General features: G+C 39.4%; 1 protein-coding gene across 18 annotated transcripts in view; it reads right to left on the minus strand.

Moving 5' to 3' along the window:
• Positions 1–22,311, minus strand: part of f-cup (leucine rich repeat containing flyers-cup) — a 42,089-nt gene that overhangs the window by 9,850 nt on the left and 9,928 nt on the right. For 17 of the 18 annotated variants that reach the window (XM_073959764.1, XM_073959765.1, XM_073959757.1 and 14 more), the window contains 2 exons: positions 4,458–4,645; positions 4,163–4,366 (listed from right to left, as the gene is read on the minus strand). In XM_073959764.1, the coding sequence (XP_073815865.1) occupies positions 4,163–4,366; positions 4,458–4,645 (392 nt within the window). Of the gene's footprint in view, positions 1–4,162; positions 4,367–4,457; positions 4,646–4,734; positions 5,248–22,311 lie in introns of those variants that run through there. The other variant, XM_073959767.1, reaches the window with a different exon arrangement.

Genomic DNA, 22,311 nt, shown 5'->3' on the forward strand with positions numbered 1-22,311 from the left:
TCAATTGCAACGATCTACACAATGAGGTAAACGAAATTGTGGACTTTGGAGTCGGAAAAACATCATGGTCGCCGCGATCCATTAAACAAAGCTTAATGCCACCTGTTGCTTACGATGTGATGATTATAACGTTCAGCGGAAGGATCGCCTTCCTAATACACCAGTCTGCCCAGTACAGACCTATCTTGCTTGAGCTTGACTCTAGTGACCCATACGTGGAATGAATGGGGGTAACTGTACTACTAATGTGTACGTACCTATGCCAGACATAAGTGCTCTTTTGGATATAAGCACATAGTGATAGGGGATTTAACGCTCATCATGAGCTTTGGCATTCCGTCCTCCCTGAGATCCTCGGGTAGCTTAGAAAACTTTCCATATCATCACTGCAGCAGCCGCTCGTTACACACCTGCTGGTCGAATATCCGAAATCAGACAAATTTCCAGAAGCGAAGGAACTAGCAAATGAGCGTCGTCGTTCTAACACTGAAGACCCAACTTCGTCGTCAGACAAGACACCCCCGCAGATGATAAGACGCAGCCGCAGTCTCCTCAACAACAAGAAACGCAGCATCTAACACAAGTTGTTGTTCAGCGACCCGGAAATGCATCTTTCGTGCAATTCAATTGCAACGGTTTACGCAATAAGGACAACGAAATTGTGGACTTTGGAGTCGGAAAAAGCATCATGGTCGCCGCGATCCATTAAACAAAGCTCAGTGCCACCTGTAGCTTACAACCTGGCGATGATTACAAAGTTCAGCGGAAGGATCGCCTTCCTAATACACCAGTCTGTCCAGTACAGACCTATCTTGCTTGAGCTTGACTCTAGTGACCCATACATGGAATGTGTGGGGGTAACTGTACTTCAGAGATAGAGCTGCTTAATGTCTACGCACTGCCGATGAATAGCTGTGTCCTGCGTTATATGCCCGACATTAGTTCTCTTTTGGATATAAGCACATAGTGATAGGGGATTTAAAGCTCATCATGAGCTTTGGCATTCCGTCCTCCATCAGATCCTCGGGTAGCTCAGAAAACTTTCGGGGACATCATCACTACAGTAGCCGCTCGTTACACACCTGCTGGTCGAATATCCGAAATCAGACAAATTTCCAGAAGCGACGGAACTAGCAAATGAACGTGATGAGATTCGTCGCTCTAACCCTGAAGACCCAAGAGTTGGAGAAGTCAATAGGCTAGTTGGCGAACTTAAGCGGAAAAGTGGCTAGACCACCTGAAGCAATGCAAGATTGGAACAGGATTTAGTCCAATCCGGGGAAGCCTGTCAATTTCAATGGCGTGACAGTAATTGACCCATATATAGCAACCCGAAAGTGATAGGGTGAAGAGGAGTGTGCTACGTTGTATAAGAAGAGCCCCCCAGCCGATGAGGTACCACCAGACTTTACAATGGGCGATGTTTAAGACTTCATCCAAACACAAAATCATCTAGAATGCCGCCCTGAGGACAACAACAGGATGCCTCCTCATGACACCAGTGGACCATATTCATGAGGAGGCCAAGGTTTTACCGATGCACCAACTCAACATGATGCAGTACCTGGTTAGGTGTTACCGTAGTCAGCATTCCTGTCACGATTTAATGGACAGGCTTCTTCCACCCATGCACGTCAGGAAAAGAGGTCCAAATGTATAAACGAGAACCTCCAGACCAACGAGTCTATTAGCAGGCTTGTATAGCATTCACTCTGATGCAGACACGCAGGCAGTAAAGAGATACAGTCTGAATGCTGTACTTGGGAACTACGCCCCATCCAACCCAGCAGAAGAAAGCCAGGTGACAGGGCAAACACGAGAGGGTTTAGTCCAGTTAAGATGCAGTTAAGGTCGATGCAGACACCTAAATTCATATTGGAATCGAATTGATGGAACGCTGCAGCCGTACCTTTTCAATTGATCTGCTAAACCTAATCAACTAATTCCAGTAGATAATTTTGATTAAGCGCTTTTTAAGTGTTGTTCGGGAACCGTTTTAATTCTTTTTTTGCGAAAAGTAGTCCTTGTAGCCCTGATTACAATGACATAATTACTTAGTAGTAGACAAGTCCATGCTTACTGACGTAATGAACACAAGGCTAAAAAAGTGGGAGTATTGGACGACTCCTTATATTTCTCTTAAAATTAAATGAAGTTCAAAGTTGGACTTTATGGAACAACTCCTTAGAGTATCTCCCTCATTAATGTTAGACATTTTCGATTAATACATCCTACGGTGACCAACTAGAATGGCCTGGTGACAACAATAACTAACGAAAGGTTGGAACATGTTAACCTATGCATATCGAACTTAAATCAAGTTCGATAAGTAACGTACTGAAAAAAGAATCAAAACGATGCGAGCGGAGCTCTTAAAGTTCACTTTTTCAGAATTTTGTGTGGAGGATACCCGAAGGAGTGGACCGATGTAGTCCATATTCCTACCTGATACATGACTGGATGAAAAAATACGATGTGCAAAGCCTGCACCAATCAGAAACTCCTTGCGAAAATTAAATTGCGGATTTGCAATTTTGGTTGGTGCCATTTCTTGGCGCTTTTAGGCCAATATCTCCGGAAGTATTGATTTGCGCAAGAAAAAAATTGTACCGTCGTAAAGGAAGTCTCAAGGACAACCTACCTAAAAATATTCAAAACGATCCGAGAGGAGCTCTTAAACTTCACTTTATGCGAATTTTGAGTGGGGGATACCCGAAGGAGTGGACCGATATAGTCCATATTCCAACCTGATACATGACTGGATGAAATAATGAGATGTGCAAAGGCGGCACCAATCAGAAACTCCTTGCGAGAGTTATATTGCGGATTTGCAATTTTGGTTGATGCCGTTTCTTGGAGCTTTAGGCCAATATCTCCGGAAGTATTGACATGCGCAAGAAAAAAATTGTACCGTCGTAAAGGAAGTCTCAAGGACAACCTACCGAAAAAACTTCAAAACGATCCGAGAAGAGCTCCTAAACTTCACTTTATTTTGTGTGGGAGGTATCCGAAGGAGTGGGCCGCTATAGTATATGTATATTCGAACCCGGAAGAAATAATACGATGTGCAAAGTTTGGACCAAATCGATTGCTCCCTTCGAGAGTTATCGTTCACACCACTTTACAGAACATTTGGTTTTAGACCCCAAGTATGTTTGGACGAAATCCGTTTCAGACAATTTGGAGTTGATTTAGCAATGTCCGTCCGTGTGTCTGGCTGGTTGGTCCCCACAATATCACTCGAACGGATCAACCGATTCGGTCCAAAATTTTGCTTTCGTAATATTTTGTCTAAACTTAGTTCAAGTTCGGTCCACTCCTTCCGGTACCTCCCCCACAAAAGTTCGAAAAGGTTCGGAAAATTTGTGCGCACGATAACTCTTGAAGGGAGTAACCGATTTTGTGCATATTTTGCACATCGTGAAATTTCTACCAGACTTAGATGAGGTTCTAATATGCACTCAATCGGTAAACTCCTTCGGGTAACTCCCACACAAAATTTCGGAAAAGTTCAGTTTAGGTCCTGCTCTCGAATCGCCTTGGTTTTTGTTGTAACAACTTTAATTCACTGTCCCCCACACGACGGTATAAGTTTCATCAGGGGCACTCCTTCCAGACTTCCTATGAAATTAGCCTGAACGGTGCAAAAAAAACCCTATGGCACCATGTGTAGTGGTTGGCGCGCAAGAACGGATATGCCGATTCCGTGCAAAATTTGGCCTTCGTAATATTGTGCCCAAACTTAGTTTAAGTTCGAAGATAAGCCATATCGTCCACTCTTTCAGGTACCTCCTTCACAAAAGTTCAAAAATGTTAGGAATAATTGTGCGCACGATATCTCTTGAAGAGAGTGGCCGATTTGGTCTATACTTTACATTTGATAATATCCAAATCGTATACAAATAGCTAGGGAGGAACTTAACAATGTCTCGAATCAAGATAAAGATCGTAATAATGATTTAGCGTCTCGACAGAATGAACGAGTTTTTTGACATATTCTCAGTTATATATTAATGGGTTTTGGGTTAAGCTTTAACTTGTGAGAAATTATTACCCCTGATATAATTATGAAGCACTTGAGGTTAGGCAGATTTTATAAACAGGTATTATTAAAATTGTATGTCTTTCAACTAGGGTTACATTTTCTTTACCATTCTCTTACCAAAAATTCCAACATATGCAGATCACTGATATCCGGATTAAGTTCTTCGAACTGATTGTGCGACAAATTCAGGTAACGTAAATCAGGTAAAGTGAAAAATTCTCGAGGCAATTCTTTTAAACGATTACGGCTCAAATTGATGCGTAGGAGCTTTTCTAATTTACCAATTTCTTTGGGTATTGAGGTTAAGGCGTTGTCATGGAGCTGGAAGACAAGGCATAAAAATAAAAATAAATATAAAATATGAATTACAATTCTTTCAAAGAAAGAGTATCGGTAGGATATCTCAACTTACCGTCAATGTTGTTAACGAACAAAGATTTTCAATTTTTGGCGATAGCTGTATTAGTTGATTTGAACTTAAATCTAGATTATTTAATGGTAATTGATTCCACCAGGCTTCCTCCTCCTTGGCCACCAGAGATTCCAAAGTAATTTCGGCATCCTTGTCACCGGCATTGATGTCATAAACTTTGTCGGGTACTAGAAGAAAGGCGAAAAGACAAACAAAAAATAAAGAAATGAATTAAAATTAATATCCCTAAAAAATTATTCGAGAATAAGGCCACTACAGTCATCTGCAATTGTTGTCAATGATGGCAATTCAATTTCATCTTTGCTATCTGTGTCCTCGCTTTCCATTTCACTGGTTGAGGCGTGGGGACCCAACAAATGTAGGGGGCGTATGTGATAATAACGTCGCTTGGGATAGGGACGTCTGCACATGCACAAGGATGTCAAATCCTTGGAAGATGGTGGTTTTTTCCTTAGTGTAGCAATTTTGAAGGATTTTTTGATTATAAAAGAAAACAAAATGAAAGGTATGCCCTCTAAGCGATTTCTTCTTTTAATTTCTTTGCACTTTGAAAGTTCTTAGATTACTGTAAACGTTTCTCACAAAAGTATCATATTTTGTAAGGCAATAGGAGATAGATTTTCCGTATGACGTTGTGTTGTTGTTTTTTGCTTTGCTTTGTTTTGTTAAAACATTTAACCAGGCATGAAATTTATTTCACCGTTTATGGTATTATTGCCGACATTGCATTTGTCGGTCATTATGTTTTTGGAGTCTTAAGTCTCGGCTGCGAATGAGCTTGAATGACTTAACTAACTGCTTGCCTGGCTGCTTAGCTGTAAAAAGTGTTGTTATGGTGTCAAATGACAGTTTATTTTGCCGCATTGAGGTTCACTGTCAAGTTGATTCACCAACCCATGATTTTTCCTCGTCCAATGTTGTGTTGTTTTGTTTTGGAGGTGCCTACATTTCCACTTCCACCACCAGTGTGGCAGTTCAATGTTTTCATTTTCACATCAATGCTAATTTACAGCTATCGAATCACACATCATCACATCGTTGTCAATTAACCGCAGCAAACGTTTTGTTTCGCATCTCGAGAGGTATTTAATTGCAGACTATGGCTTCCATTTGGAAATTTAATATGCAATTCAGGTATGCTTGTAATTAAAAGATGTAAATAAGATCTATGACCAGTGGAATGGATTATTTGAATAGCACTCCTACAAAGCTGCATATTTTTATGCCCTCTGCTTTACGGCTTAGGCTTGATAGGATCGAAAATGTGTCTCATCCAAGTAATTGCTTTAGAGCCCACAAAGATTAGGACCAAACCCGTTTAGACAAATTGTCAAGTCATTCCGTCTGTCGGTCTGGCCGATTCGGTCCTCAATCTATTTAGGCCAAATTTGTGCTTTGGCCTATTTTGTCCAAACTTATCGGTCCACTCTCTCAGGTACCTCTCCCACAACATATCAACATTTTTCGCAAAAATGGTACGCACTATAACTTTCGTAGGCAGTAACCAATTTGGTCCATACTTTGCACATCGTAATATTTCTACGAGATATAGATCAGCTTCGAATATGGACTATATATGTCAACTTCTTCGGGTACCTCCCACACAAAATTTCGAAAAAGTGAAGTTTAAGAACTGCTCTCGAATCCTTTGATTTGTGTTGTCACAACTTGTATTCGCTGCACCCATTACGATGGTACACGTTTTTTGAGGGGCACGTCCATACATCCTGAGAAATGGTCGGAAGCTGTAAAAAACACCTACGGCCACCATGCAGTAGTTGCTGGAGCGCACTATACCTCTCAAAAGATTCAGTCAAAAGTTTGGTCTTCCTAATAATTTATCCAACCTTAGTTTAGGTTTGAAGATGGGCCATATCGGTTCACTCCTTCTGGAGCCTCCCCCACAACATTTCAAAACTTTTCGGTGAAATAGTGCAACTCACGAAGGTAGTAACCGAGTTGGTCGTAATATTTGTACCTCCCACACAAAATTTCGAAAAAAATTCGTTTGTACCAATTGTATTCGCTGCCCCCCTTACGACGGTACAAGTTTTTCAGGGGCAAATGCATACTTCCTGAGAAAATGACCCGAAAATTCCTACGGCCACCATATGTAGTGACTGGTGCGTACGACAACTTTCGAACTGGATTCTTGGGTGTTCCAAACTTTGCATATCACGGTGCTCTTGAAACAATTTTAAATGGAAGGTGCTTACACCTCGGAAGTTTTTGCGGATTCTGAAACTACAATGTTTATAGATGAGAAAAATCAAAAAACAAAAAAAATCGCCGGAGCGCTTTTTAAATAAATCGCGATTCAAGTTGACATTTTTAGGGGTTGTTTAGGTTTTCACGATTTTTCTTAGAAACCGCAAGTCCTATCAAAAAGGGTCTAAAGAAAATATTGTAGCTATGAAAATTCTTTACAAGATTTACATTTATGGTATTCTCGGCAGTTTCGCCGTTTTTGAGATATAGAAGTTCAAATTGGGACAATTCAAATTCAATTCAATTCTGTATCGCCCCCTTATAAAACAATGTCATGACTGCAAATTCCCAACTTAAACTTATATATCTAAAAAAGTGTTACAACTAAGGATAAGTTACTTAAGCCAGTCTTGTAGAGAATTTTCACAGCTTTAAGATTTTCTCAGGTCCCATATCGATAAGACTTACCGTATTCAAGCAAAATCGCGAAACCCTAACAAAAAACCCTAAAAATATAAACTGAGCTTCATTACCTCAAAAATGGTACAGGCTGGGAACAAATAATAAACGTCAATCCTATAGAGAATTTTCACAGCTACAACATTTTCTTTATCTCCATTTCGATTGGACTTGCGGTTTCCAAGGAAAATCGTGAAAACCGAAAAAACACCTAAATATGTGGATTTTGACCGCGATTTATTTAAAAATCCCTACAGCGATTTTTTCTTGTTTTTGGATTTTTCTCATCTATGAACACGGCTGTTTCAGAATTCACAAAAACTTTCCCTGTGTAAGCGGTTTTCATCAAAAGTTAGTTAAGGCGCACCCTTCATGACATTGTTTTGTAAGGGGGCGATACAGTCAGTGCATTGTCCCAATTTGAACTTCTATAACTCAAAAATGGTAAAAACTACGAAAATACCATAAAGGTCGATCTTGTAGAGAATTTTCATAGCTACAACATTTTCTTTAGCCCCATTTTGATAGGACTTGCGGTTTCTAAACAAAATCGTGAAAACCTAAACAACCCTTAAAAATGTCAACTTAAATCGCGATTTATTTAAAAAGCGCTCCGGCGATTTTTTTTGTTTTTTGATTGTTCTCATATATGAACATTGTAGTTTCAGAATCCGCAAAAACTTCAGAGGTGTAAGCACCTTCCATTTAAAATTGTTTCAAGAGCACCGTGATATTGTAATATTTCTGCAAATATTAGACAAAGTTCTAAGATGGTAGTTATCGGTCCACTTTTCGCTAATATGGTATGCGTGATATCTCATAAATGGAGCAACCACTTTGATCCAAACTTTCGATCTTGTAATATTCTAAAACTGACCATATCGGTGCACATTTTGTTTAAGTGCAGTTTAAGGTCCGTTCAAAGATACTTTGGAAATTTTTCATTGTGGTCCTGTTTACAGCTATATTAAGAATTTCGTGAGCAAATCCAAGCTTCCTGGTACAAAAGCTCTATATTATAAGGTGACCAACGAAAATGACTGGTGGGCGCGATATTTATCAAAAGGAACATATACTTCCAAAATGGACTATGTTGCTCCATTCCTGTAGGTACCTCCCCTGCAATAGTTTTGAGCTTTAATTTAATCCATATTTCGGATCGGCAAGGCCTCGGTGGCACGTGTTAATATATTCCAATTGTGGTCAAACTTTAACAATCTTAAAATCTAACAAAACTAAACACTTTAGGGGGATGTCGCCTAAAAAATCCGACATCGAGTTTTCTCTTTGAGTTAAAACCATCTTAGTCCACACGCAGCACTTCCGTCCAAATGATATCATGAGTGATGATTACTAAGGTCGGAAGGCACCAGAAGTGGAGGTAGGGGACTACATAGCTTTCCTGTTGTACCAATACAGACCTATCTCGCGTGAGCTTCGTTCTAAAGACTTGTGGAAGGTATGGGGGTAACATTTAGATGTGCAACTGCCGAGGTAGAGATCCTTAACATTTTATTCCTCCGATTGGTATGTGTTCTCTAGGTTATAGCCCTCTTATGGAAGGTCATAATATGAGTTGTGGCATTTGGTCCTCGGAAGCGACGTGAGGGGTATTGCTCTGGCAGAGCAGATTGATATCACTACGTTTGTACAGTCAATGAGGACGCCCCTATTATAAATAGCAAAGAGTGTGACAGTTTGCCAGACAAAACTATTTTGTCACCTGGTCTGACAAATGACGTCAGCTGGTAACCCGTCGTTTCTCTTCGGTCAGACTATTTTCCCATAATTGTCTCCATCAGCAGACCGCCCGATTTCATCATCTCTGAGCACATCGAGACATCATCACTGCCGTAGTCGCTCGCCATATCCCTGCTGGTCGAATACCTGAAGTAAGACCAAACTTCCTAGCAGAGGCGACGGGATTAGCAAATGAGCATGATGAGCTTCATCGGGGCAACCCCAGTGACCCTAGAGTCAGGAAGTTGACACTGGAAGATAACAGGTTGGTCTGTGAGCGTAAGCGGAACAAGTGGTTAAATCATCTGAAGAGTAGCGACATGGAAGCCGGAATAAGTGGATTATGGGCAACGGTTAAGTCACTCGCGAACGCTAGAACGAAGGAAGATAACGTTTGGTGACGTTACACTGACTGATGCGAGGAGGTGCTCAAGTTATTTTAATCAATTATCTATCGAGCAACCCGGGAGTAACATTAGATTTCTGCCTGCCGCGGAGCAACCACCACAATTTACAATAGATGATGTTGTATATGTCATTAGGAACGCTAAGTCCTTTGGATGACTTAGCGTTCCTAATGACATTTACAACATCATCTATTGTAAATTGTGGTGGTTGCTCCGCGGCGTTAGGCTCTGGCAGTTTTTCTATGGTAATGCTAAAAGGATGCCAGCAAAGTTGAATCGTATAGACCGATTTCGCTTTTATCGCCCGTAGCGAAGACCCTTAAGGCTTTAGTTCCCCCCAGCGTCAGAAATCGCTATCCAGTTGCCGATAACAGTACGACAACAGCGCTGCATGTCATCTCCTCACATACTAGTCGTGGACTCAACCAGAGCAAGTCGTGCGATAAGACATTGATTTTAATGCTCGACTTATCAAAAGCCTTTGATATTGTCAAGCTCCCACGTTGTTTGAGGACATCGAGCAGACTAAGTTTGAAACGTTGGATAATCAATTATATGTGTGGGCGCCAGTCGTACGTGGAATTCAGGATCACGAACTCCAAGCTCCGTAAAGAGAAACAGGGTGTTCCCTAGGGTGGGAATTTTGTATTCCAGACGGCATTCACGGTGCTCTTGAAACAATTTTAAATGGAAGGTGCTTACACCTCTGAAGTTTTTGCGGATTCTGAAACTACAATGTTCATATATGAGAACAATCAAAAAACAAAAAAAATCGCCGGAGCGCTTTTTAAATAAATCGCGTTTTAAGTTGACATTTTTAAGGGTTGTTTAGGTTTTCACGATTTTGTTTAGAAACCGCAAGTCCTATCAAAATGGGGCTAAAGAAAATATTGTAGCTATGAAAATTCTCTACAAGATCGACCTTTATGGTATTTTCGTAGTTTTTACCATTTTTGAGTTATAGAAGTTCAAATTGGGACAATGCACTGACTGTATCGCCCCCTTACAAAACAATGTCATGAAGGGTGCGCCTTAACTAACTTTTGATGAAAACCGCTTACACAGGGAAAGTTTTTGTGAATTCTGAAACAGCCGTGTTCATAGATGAGAAAAATCCAAAAACAAGAAAAAATCGCTGTAGGGATTTTTAAATAAATCGCGGTCAAAATCCACATATTTAGGTGTTTTTTCGGTTTTCACGATTTTCCTTGGAAACCGCAAGTCCAATCGAAATGGAGATAAAGAAAATGTTGTAGCTGTGAAAATTCTCTATAGGATTGACGTTTATTATTTGTTCCCAGCCTGTACCATTTTTGAGGTAATGAAGCTCAGTTTATATTTTTAGGGTTTTTTGTTAGGGTTTCGCGATTTTGCTTGAATACGGTAAGTCTTATCGATATGGGACCTGAGAAAATCTTAAAGCTGTGAAAATTCTCTACAAGACTGGCTTAAGTAACTTATCCTTAGTTGTAACACTTTTTTAGATATATAAGTTTAAGTTGGGAATTTGCAGTCATGACATTGTTTTATAAGGGGGCGATACAGAATTGAATTGAATTTGAATTGTCCCAATTTGAACTTCTATATCTCAAAAACGGCGAAACTGCCGAGAATACCATAAATGTAAATCTTGTAAAGAATTTTCATAGCTACAATATTTTCTTTAGACCCTTTTTGATAGGACTTGCGGTTTCTAAGAAAAATCGTGAAAACCTAAACAACCCCTAAAAATGTCAACTTGAATCGCGATTTATTTAAAAAGCGCTCCGGCGATTTTTTTGTTTTTTGATTTTTCTCATCTATAAACATTGTAGTTTCAGAATCCGCAAAAACTTCCGAGGTGTAAGCACCTTCCATTTAAAATTGTTTCAAGAGCACCGTGCATTGAGATCGTACATAAGCGAATGATTGTACGATCTTCAATCGAGTAAGTAAAAGACTGCATTCCTATTTGACTGATCATACCATCTTTTTCCACGCTATTAATATGCAAATATCCCTGACTAAATCTACGGCCACTCTGTTCAACACTAGACTGGAGAGGAGAGCACTGAGTTGAATGTCATGGTCGATGGTAGTAGACTTTCGACCACAAACAACCTTAAAATTCTAGCGGTCATATTCGACAGCACGTTGATGTCGTCCCCGCATGTCACATCTATCTGAGACAAGCTGAAATGTAGGAACAAGGTCCTCAAGTCCCTAGCTAGCTGCACTTGGGGTGCAGATAAATAAACTTTGTTGACCACATATAACGCGATAAGTCGGTCTGTGGAAACTATGTGTCGCCAATATGTTCCGCGAATATAGTGCAACGATGGAAAATATTTAAACCTGTCAGAATTGCAACAGGCTGCCTCCTCATGTCTTCAGTGGAGGAGACAATGATTATTCCAGTACAGCAATAGAATTGCATGCTTTCGTTGCAGTACTTCCTCGGGTGTTATTGTGAGAGCCATCCTAAACACCATGTGGTGGATAGAACATGTCAGGAGGGATCTTCATGATCTAGAAAGAGAGGTCCAACGTTACAAGAGAGAACCCCTAGATAAACAGTCCTAGGTTTAAATAGCATTCCTACGCTTGCAGTCACATATGCTATATAGTTGTTTATAACGTGTGCATGCGGTCCTCGGAAAATATCCCCCATCTATCGCCGCTGAAGAGCATCAGATGCAGCTTTGGCTTTGGCTCGGGATGGTGCTGCCGCCTGAATTCCGATAGGGCAAGGATCGATGACACCGTGTAAAACATCCGCCCAGCATGAGGCACAGCCCCGCACGACACACTGCACCGTTTTAAATGTCCTACCAAACGTACTCAACTGACTCCAGTAGATCTGTGGTTACATCAGCGTTGTCGACAGTTTTGGGTCGGAAATACTCAACAAAATTTGAAAAATCGTCAAAAACCGTCAAAATGGTTCAAAACTAGGTTTGGTTACCATTTAATGCGATTTTTTCGTTGATAATTTTGTCAATGAGACTGACAACATAAAATATACAACCCACAGCAATAAATCTAACCCAATCTCACTTAAAAAACGCGATAAAAACAGCTATCAGAAGATGATAGTTTTCCCAGTGGTTATCGAGTTTGCAGAAATGCAGTAAGGTAAAGCTGGGTACACATTGCCAGTTTTGAATGACAGATTAGCTCAAATGCCGCTTGCTTGACACTGTGATCATCCATGTTTGTCTGTACACGTACATTTTGTTTGATGGGCAGTCGGAAATCGACAAAAACTGTTAATAAAGAGGGCATCGGTAGGAAGTATTTTATCTCGAAAACTTTTTAAGGACGATTTTCATCCATTTCCTAAATGAACATTTTCAGCTGATGTAAATCGAAGATAAACCAAAAATTATGAAAATACCTGTATTCCAGATATGTGTTTTGATGTTGCTATGTTGGACTGATGGGAATGATGAGAGGTTGGCGGTCGTGTAAAAAAGTCAAGAAAGTAGCCACACTTTCAAATAAAATAACGGTATGACAAAAAACAATTTTGCAAGAGTAAAATCTACTCGATTTCGAGGGTATTTTACTCCCATTCGAAAACGAGCAAAGCATATGAGTTCTTATTCGAGTGGTATACATAAGTAGAGTGTAATCTATTTCTTTTTCTTCTCGCTCGAATTTGAGTGAGTTTAATATTTTTGTATAAATTGTTCTTGTGGAAGGACATACTTCCCACAATAAGGGTCAAAATTTCCTAAATTCACAAAACCCTAAATAAGTTCAACATTTTGTCACTTTTGAGAATTTTAATGACAAGCTTATAAATGTAGAGTCTATTCATAAAACAGATATTATGGGATGCATTTTTTACTCCCTTAAGCAAGATGAAAATGGGAACATAGAGACGATATTGTGTTGTAAACCACAATTTCCATGCTTACTCTTTATCTTACACTCTATATTTGTTGTATTCTTTCCGATATTGTTCATCTATCACCGTTTGGTCTTTTAATTATCGCTCAACAGAAAAAAATAGGAATAACAAACTTCACTTTCATATCAAAATCGTTCAACAATAAATGTAAATATTAAATCAGCAAAGCAATCATTCATTCATTTCAACAGGCATTCCCTCAGATTACCCCATAACCAACCAACCACACATTAGAGGCAATCAACACTAACCGCATTGCCCACAGATAGGCACCTCTAACTCTTAACTGTCTGTCGGTCTGTGGTCTGACTTTTGTAATTGAAAATCGAAAAGCGATCTTAATGAACCATCATAACAAAATAGAGAAAAATAACTCAACCAGCCAGCATAGTTAGATATGTTCATATCTTTACTATTTACTTCATTATACCTACATATGTATACATACACACATATGTACATAATTGAAGTTATGAACCAATTTATTGAAGTCTTATTTTTGTATATCGGCTACCCATGGGCAAACAATTAGAAACAGAGAGATAATGGAATTTACCCCTCAAGGCTGGTTTGTCTTCATTATTTTGAGTTTCTTTGTCTCGATGTTTTTTTTTCTTCAACCTGTCTTCAATTATTATTATTTATAACTATTTCAATAGATTCGAATAGAAACTATTTATGTAATTTGATTCTTTTCACCAAAAAATTAATAACAGAAAGTTTTACAAAAATATGCAACTAGGTATTAGCTAATGGAACTTTACGACTAAAATTAATAAATTGATCTATTCGCCACTATAGAAAATCATAGTCGTCAGCTTTAGCAACGCAAAGCCTAAAATTTGTTTAATTTGCTGGGCATTAGGGGCACCAAGACAAAGTGCTACCGAAGTCATATGATGTGGTTATTGGAATACCCAGTAGACACACATACTGTGTGTCTTTTCAAAAAAAAAAAAAAAAAATTAATTTGGCAATCGCGAAAAGCTTTGAAATTCTGGGAAAGAGTATATCCCGGTCCACACTAGAGTGAATTTCATTAAAAATTTTCATGAAATTAGGCGTTCATAGATCGCATTACCTACTACAGCAAATTCATGATTTTACTCTACTATGGAACTCGATCTAGAAACGCATAATTTCATGATTTTTTCAATGAAATTTCTGTAGTGTGGACCGGGACTACTGGAGTAAGATCGCGATAGCTCTGGTATCTTTAGTGGATATTTTTTTTCAAAAACACACATGTTTTTCATTGTATCTGTGTGAGAAATACTGTCACAAAAATACCCAGCAAACCAATCGTAACGAAATCGGTACAAAATTTGGACACTACGGCCGCTAGGTGGGGGTCCTATCCATTATATGGTGATTTGGATGGCTCTCACAGTAACACCGGAGCAAGTACTGCAACGAAAGCTTGGCGACCATTATGTTGCAGTAATGGAATAATCTTTGGTCCATTGAAAACATCAGAAGGCACCCTGTTGCAGTTCTGTGGTCAACAAGGTTTCTTTATCTGCACCCCAAGTGCTGCCGGCTAGGGTCTTGAGGATCTTGTTACTACATCACAGTTTGTCACAGATAGCTGTGGCATGCACGCACGACATAAATATGCTGTCGAATGTGACCTCTAGAATTTTCGGGTAGTTTATGGTCGTAATTGTGCTACCATTGACCATGGCATTCAACACTTTTCTCACTCTGCGGTCCATGTGGTGAATAGAGTAGTCGTAGATTGAGTGGCGGATGTTTGCATATTCCTCGCATGGAAAAATGTGGTAAGATCAGTTAAATAGGAGTTCAGCCTTTCACAAATGTCATCAGATCGTACAATCATCCGCACATGTTACGATCCGAATGCCGTCTGGATGGGGCGGAATACAGGAGGTGTAGAGGTTAAACCGTTTAGGAGAAATCACCCCACCCTTGCAGAACTCCCTGTTTCACTCTACGGGGCTTGGACTTCTTGTTCCTGAATTCCACGTACGACTGGTGACAGTATGAAAGGCTTTTGATAGGTCGAGTGCCACCATCACTGTTCTATCACACGGCTTGTTCTGGTTGAGTCCCTGACTAATATGTGTAGAGATGGCGTGCAGCTTTGTTGTCGTGCTGTGCTGCTTACGAAACCCATGCTGATGTTCGGCAACTGAACAGCTATTTCTGACGCTGGGAGGACTAAAACCTCAAGGGTCTACACCTTTTTCAGATGTAATTCGAATTATTTTAATTGTAATTCGAGAATTCTATTTGTAATTCGTAACATTACAGTTGTAATTCGAGAATTCCATATGTAATTCGAATTATTCCATTTGTAATTCGAATTATTCCATTTGTAATTCGAATTATTCCATTTGTAATTCGAATTATTCCATTTGAAATTCGAATTATTCCATTTGAATTTCGAATTATTCCATTTGTAATTCGAATGATTTCCTTTGTAATTTCAAATAAAATAATTCGAATTACAAATGGAATAATTCGAATTACAAATGAAATAATTCGAATTACAAATGGAATGATTCGAATTTCAAATAGAATAATTCGAATTACAAATAGAATAATTCGAATTACAAATAGAATAATTCGAATTACAAATGGAATAATTCGAATTACAAATGGATTTTTACGAATTACAAATGAAATGTTACGAATTACAACTAAAATGTTTCGAATTACATCTGAAAAAGGTGTATACAACGGGCAACAAAAGCGATACCCGTCTATACGATGCATCTTTGCTGTCATCCTTGCTTGTCTTCAGTAGATTAGTTGAGATATTATGCGAGGTAGTACTCTCTCTCTCTCTCTTCTCTTCACAATGTCACTCCCGGAGTGCTCGACAAACTATCGACTGATCAGTGAGCGTAACGTCGCCATACGTGATTGAACCGCTATCTTCATTTCTACCAGTGTTCGAGAGTGACTTAACTGTTGCCCACAATTCACTTATTCCAGCCCCAATGTTGCCACTCCTCTGATTATTTAACCACTTGTTCCGCTTATGCTCACCGACCAACCTGTTAACATCCAGTATCAGCTCCCTAACTCGGGGGTCAATGGGGTTGGCACGACGATGCTCATCACACTCATTTGCAAATCCCGTCGTCTCTGCTGGGAAGTTTGATCTCTATTCGGGTATTCGACCAGGCGGTATACGACTGCAGCAGTGATGATGTCTCGGAACGTCATTTCTACTACCCAAACATCGGAAAGGTTGGGTAGATCTTTGAGGCGGTGATTTGTGAACTCTCTGAAACTAGACCAAGTGCATAAAAAAAACTGTCCTGACATCGACAAAGTATTGCCCAATACATGCAAACAGCCACAAATTCCATACTTGACCTCCAAATTCCACCGCGGTCGGTTTTGTGCACCGGATTGACTCTGAGGAATCTTCGACCAGGGGCCGTAACCTCAATTGATATGTGTTTGTGTTCGTATACTTTTTTTCTCCATGGGAGCGGCAATATTTGCCGAATGACTGCTCCGAGCTCTTATGCTCCGCGTCGGGATAGAGAAGAACCCCGGTCTTCCAACTCGGTGACATGTAATGGATGTAGAGAATGGGTCCAGTGCAGGGGCTGCTCAGGTCTTAATCGCCTACAGCGACACCCAAAGTTATTTTATTTTTCCAACGTTGCGATGATTTTACAAGAAGCGGAAGAGGAGGACTTGCTTTCCTTATAAACCAGTCTGTCCAGTAACGAAATATCTCGCTTGAGCTTGACTCTAGTGACCCATACATAAAATGTATTGGGGTAGCATCGAAGTTTGATCTTGCCGAAGTAGCTGCTTAATGTGCACATACCGTCGCTGAATAGCTGTGTCCGATATTAGTTTGCTTTTAGAGGGCAATAACCGCCTGGTGCTAGGGGACTTCAATGCTCATCCTGAGTTGTGTTATTCCGTCCTAGGTAATAACCAGAGCGTTTCCTGGCAACCCGTCATTTCCCTTGGCTCAGACCATCTTCCTATCATCGTCTCGGTAAATGGACAACCCGACTTCATAACCGTCGTACTTTTCTGAACTATGGAACAGAAAGCTGTACATTCCCTCAGATCCTTGGTTAGCTGAGATAATTTTCAGGGACATCACTGCAGCAGTCGCTCGTTACATACCTGCTGGTCGAATATCCGAAATCAGATCAAATTTCCCAGCGAATGCGACGGAACTATCACAGAGTTAGTAGACAAACATAAGTGGAAAAAGGGGATTGACTACCTGAAGTAATGCAACATTGGTACAGGATTAAATAAATTGTGGGCAACGGTTAAATCAAATGGACCCTCAATGTTAATGCTTAAGCTACTGGATGAACCCAGAGTTGAGTATTTAACAAGTGTCCGCCAATCTATCGTTAGCCACCTATATAGTACCAGAAAGCTGGTAGAGGTAAATCGTACATGCCGATCTCCCTCTTGTCGCCAGTAGCAAAGATTGCAGACGCACCCCATGATTAGAAGCAGTTTCCCAGTTGCCCAGCATCACTAGAAGGCGACAGAATGGAGTAAATATTGGCGACCAGAAGGGAATCTACATAGGCGCCCAGATGAGAGAAGGGAGTATTTGCTGATTACCAGAAGGGAAGTCTCCATAGGCGAACAGAAAGGAGCCTTTATAGACAAGCTGAAGGTAGTCTTTATAAATGAGCAGAAGGGAGTTTTTATAGAAAAGCTGAATGCTGTCTTTAAAGATGACCACAAGAACGTCTTTTTCTGTGAGCAGAAGTGAGATTTCAAGGCGACTAGAAGGAAGTCCTTATAAACGGGCAGAATGAAGTCGGTATAGGCTACCAGAAGGGAGTCTATATAGTCGAGCTAAAGGGAGTCGTTATATACAAGTAGAAGAGAGTCTTTAAAAATGACCAGAAGGAAGTCTATGCAGACTATCAGAAGGTAGTCTTTATAGATGAGCTGAAGGAAGTCTTTATAAAAACAAGAATGGGGTCTTTATAGAAGATCAGAATGGGGTATTTATAGATGTGAAGGTCTTTACAGGCAACAAGTACAGGATATACGACCGAACAGTCGTTGTGCTTCTCGGACCTATCGAAAACTTTCAGCCATGTCAACCATGCCTAGCTTTACGAGGATATAGGGAAGTCTTCACTCCAGCCGTTGGATAAGCAACTGTATGTGTGGACGCCAGTCGTTTGTAGAGTTCTGAAATAAGAAGTTCAAAACCCGTTTAACCTCCACCTTTCTGAAATTCCACATCCTTCAGACGACATAGAGATCGTAATGTATGCGGAGGATTGTACTATCTTGGCGTCGGGTCCTTTCGTGGATGACATATGTGTTAGGTTATCTGTCAACATAGCTGACTTAGTGCAGTTCTTTCATCTATCGTAAAGCTACTTCTGATGCAGTTCCATTGAACGTTTCTAATATGTATACTAGGGTTACCTTTTGCCTACTAATGACTAAAATAACGTTTATTCTATTTAAATATTAAAAAAGCAGCGTTGCATATTATTAACTAAAATAACTTTTATTCCATAAAAATATTGAAAATTGTCCCGCACAAACCACTTTTAATTGATTTGATATATGAAATAAAATTATATATGATATGAAATAACATATATGTATGTATGTAATTATATGATGATAAATTTAATGAGAAACAAAAGGTTATGCCATATTGGTTATGTCGTGTGCCTCAAAAGCTTATTTTCCGTTATATATCTGCTTATGGAAGTCACTATAAAAAAATTGTCAAAAAAGCTTATTAGAAACATTTTCAAATGTCCTTGTGCGTGAGATTTTTTTGTACCGAATCACTTTATAATTAATATTTTATTTAATCTTAGGTAAAAACTCATCAAAATATGATACAGGGATACGAGGTTTTAAAAAAGTCATAACCCTAATGTACTTTTAAAATGTAGCATGGTTGTGTAAATTCTGTTTTCAACATACCCAGAACCCATATCTAATAACTTAATTTAATATTTAGCATTGTTTTAGTTTAGAATGTGAACAGTGAACACACATTTTAGATGTTTGTAACGGCAATTTAACGATTATGTTTACAGGCCGTAAACGTTTATGTGAAAACTTGTTTCATTTTAGTCACGTTTTGAAATTGTTTTTTGAAACTCATACTGAACTCATTTGAAACACTTAATTTGTTTGAACTCTGTCCTTCAACATAATTCACTTAGCTTTTATTGTATATGTATCTGCGAGTTGAAAATGTTCGTTGGGTGGTAATTAAATTGTAACGAATTTAAAAAAGTGTCAAAATTAGACCAACAAAACGTAAAATTGAAAACTTAAGATAAGATCTATTAACAGCCACTATCGAATGCTAAGATACGCTGTTATCAACACTAAAATTGGGTTAACAGACAAGTTGTAAATTTTATTTGATTTATACGAAAGTGGTGTGACATATGGAGCTACTTTTAACACCCGCTTAAAGCGTGAGCCAACAAGTGCCGCACATAACATTGAACCCATAATAACGATAATATTAATAGGTTTACTATGACAGAACGAAGAAAAATATAAATGAATCTTCCTAAGGTATTGGGTTTGAGGTTAGTTGGAGATTTAAGCAGACTTGGATTCCATTGATCCTTTCTCAGACGATGAATGTATACCAGCAAGATATAATAGGATGTAGGAAGCAGTAATGAAAATAATTAGGCGACAGGAGCCATGGATGCCCAGCCAAGCTATTGAATACCGGAGGCGTCACGTTGATGAGGTTTATATTTAAGCTGCTTAACAACATACATATCTATATCTACAGAAACTTATCTCCGATAATTCCAATCTGAGTATTTTATTCCAAACAAGTGAAACAGTAGCAGTCGGCTCTGCAATAGAGATATTTCATGATAGAAGAAACATATTAAATGATGTTAAGTTCGGCCGGCCCGAAACTTTTCACACCCTCCACCACGAAATATTCCAAACTAATATGGAATATTTGTTCTAAAAATGTAGATAAATATGTACAAATACCTGAAATCGATAACGGCTATTTTAAACCTTACACCATTGCCCACATTTTTGATGGAAAAGTTTTTTTGATCACTTCGAACCTGAAATGCCTAATTTTTGCGAATCGGTCTGAAAATGTATGTAGCTAAAAACTTAAAAATAACTGAAATTGGGCGGTACCGTTATATGACGGCTATTCCAAAATGTACTCTAACATACTCTCCATACTAAGGTGCAGGGTATGAAAGTATCGTTGTAGTCAGAATCAAAAGAACTACCTCCAATGGAAATTTCAAAACGAACCTCGAACAGCCCATTCCACAAGATTTTGTCCAATGTACCCCTCCTTGGAACTTGGGGTACGTTAAAGAAACTTTTACTACGTCAACGTTTCTCCCAAATCGGAGACTCGATGACTTACGTGCTGATCCGTTGTTTTTTGTTTTTGGGGGTGGTCTCCGAGCACGACATGCACATTGTGCAACATTGTCAGTGTGAATGTTATCCAAGCCCGCCTGCTAGTCTCGTTGATCTAGATGTTCTCGCCTGTACCTTCAGCCCTCCTTCTCCAAATCATGAAGAACTCTCCTAACGTGCCTATGTGGTGGAAGCCCGTGGCTAGGTTGCTCGCGGCGGTAACACACAAGCAAGTATTTGGCATGGTTGATGGTATGGAAGATCAAGAGGCACCGTAACTGTTCGGTCGCACGGCCTGTTCTGGTTCAGTCCTCGACTGATGTACATATGTTGATAAGGCGTGTAATGCTGTGCTCTATATTTTCCGGAATCGATATTGATATTAGGCAATTGAGAAACTGCTTGTCATCAAGGGGAGGGGTAGTGCCTCTAGAATCTTCGATACTGGGGTCAAAAGGTCTGTTTTATTCGCCGCTGCTGCCATCATTGCCTGGCTTCAGTAGCTGGACCACCCTACAAAATGGGTAGCTAAGGACAAATTGAGGACTCTTGTGGAATACTCCACTGTCGCTTTAGTTGTGAAATTGGGTGGGGAATTCGACTAGCAGGTATGTAGCGACCGGGTGCAGCTGTGATGATGTCCCGGATAATTCTCTCAGCTAGCCTAATATCTAAATGAACAGCTCTCTAAAGTGTGATTGTGTACTGCGTTCATTTATCTGAGTCGGTGATCGGAAAATGGTCTGATTCGGGGTAATGACGAGTTGTCAAGAGACGGCATTTATCAGACCAGGTATGTTGACAATTTTTGGTGGAGAAATTTTGTAACCACTGGGAACCTCAAATGTCAAATTACAGATAGTTCGGTCAAAAACAAACACTAAGAATCGTTATATGCATGCTCTACTAAAAAATTAAATTTTTTGGTTTGGAAGGTTTGCGTGCAAAACCGTTCCATGGGGGCTATACCAAAACATGGACCTATGTTGATAATTTATGATTGAGAATTATCGTGACTGTAGGAAATCTCAAATTACAGGTAGTTCGGTCAACAAATTTAGCAAAAATCCTCAAAATACTTAAAATCGGGAGTTACCATTATATGGGGTTTAAACCAAAACATGTACCTATGTTGATAATTTTTGGTGGAGAAGTTTCGTGACCACTGGGAACCTTAAATGTTAAATTACTGGTAGTTCAGTAAAACCCTCAAAACAAAAGACGCATGGGGGTTCGGACAGACGCACATAGATCGACTCAGAATGTTACCCTGATCAAGGATATATGCTTTATATGGTCGGAAATAATTATTTCAATGCGCTACAAACGGAAAAACAAACTTAAGATACCCTCCATACTATGGTGAAGGGTATAAAAATCGTAGACTCTTGCAGGTTCTGAAACACAGCGATATACTCAATATGGATCATATTCATCTAACTTTCAATGGAAATAGAATTTCAGTAGAGTTCAAATAGAAGCATGAAGAGAAAACAAATAAAAAAGTATCAGTCGGCTTTGCCGACAGAGATATATCCTCAGCCTATGTGAATTGAAACTTTCATCTACGGACAGATCGAATGTATTTAGAGTCTTTTTTAAATTTTACTATTTTGGAAGCGGGCCACTAGTTATTTCAGTGGGTTATGGTATAACTTTTGGACCAGTATGTCAAGAAGCATAGGCTTGTCCACGAATACATAATTTTGCTGTAAACAGGATCACAACGAACAGCATCGGTATACAT

The sequence above is a fragment of the Musca autumnalis genome, unplaced genomic scaffold (genome assembly GCF_047663935.1).
Source record: "Musca autumnalis isolate F117 unplaced genomic scaffold, ASM4766393v1 scaffold_1, whole genome shotgun sequence".
Lineage (NCBI taxonomy): Eukaryota > Metazoa > Arthropoda > Insecta > Diptera > Muscidae > Musca > Musca autumnalis.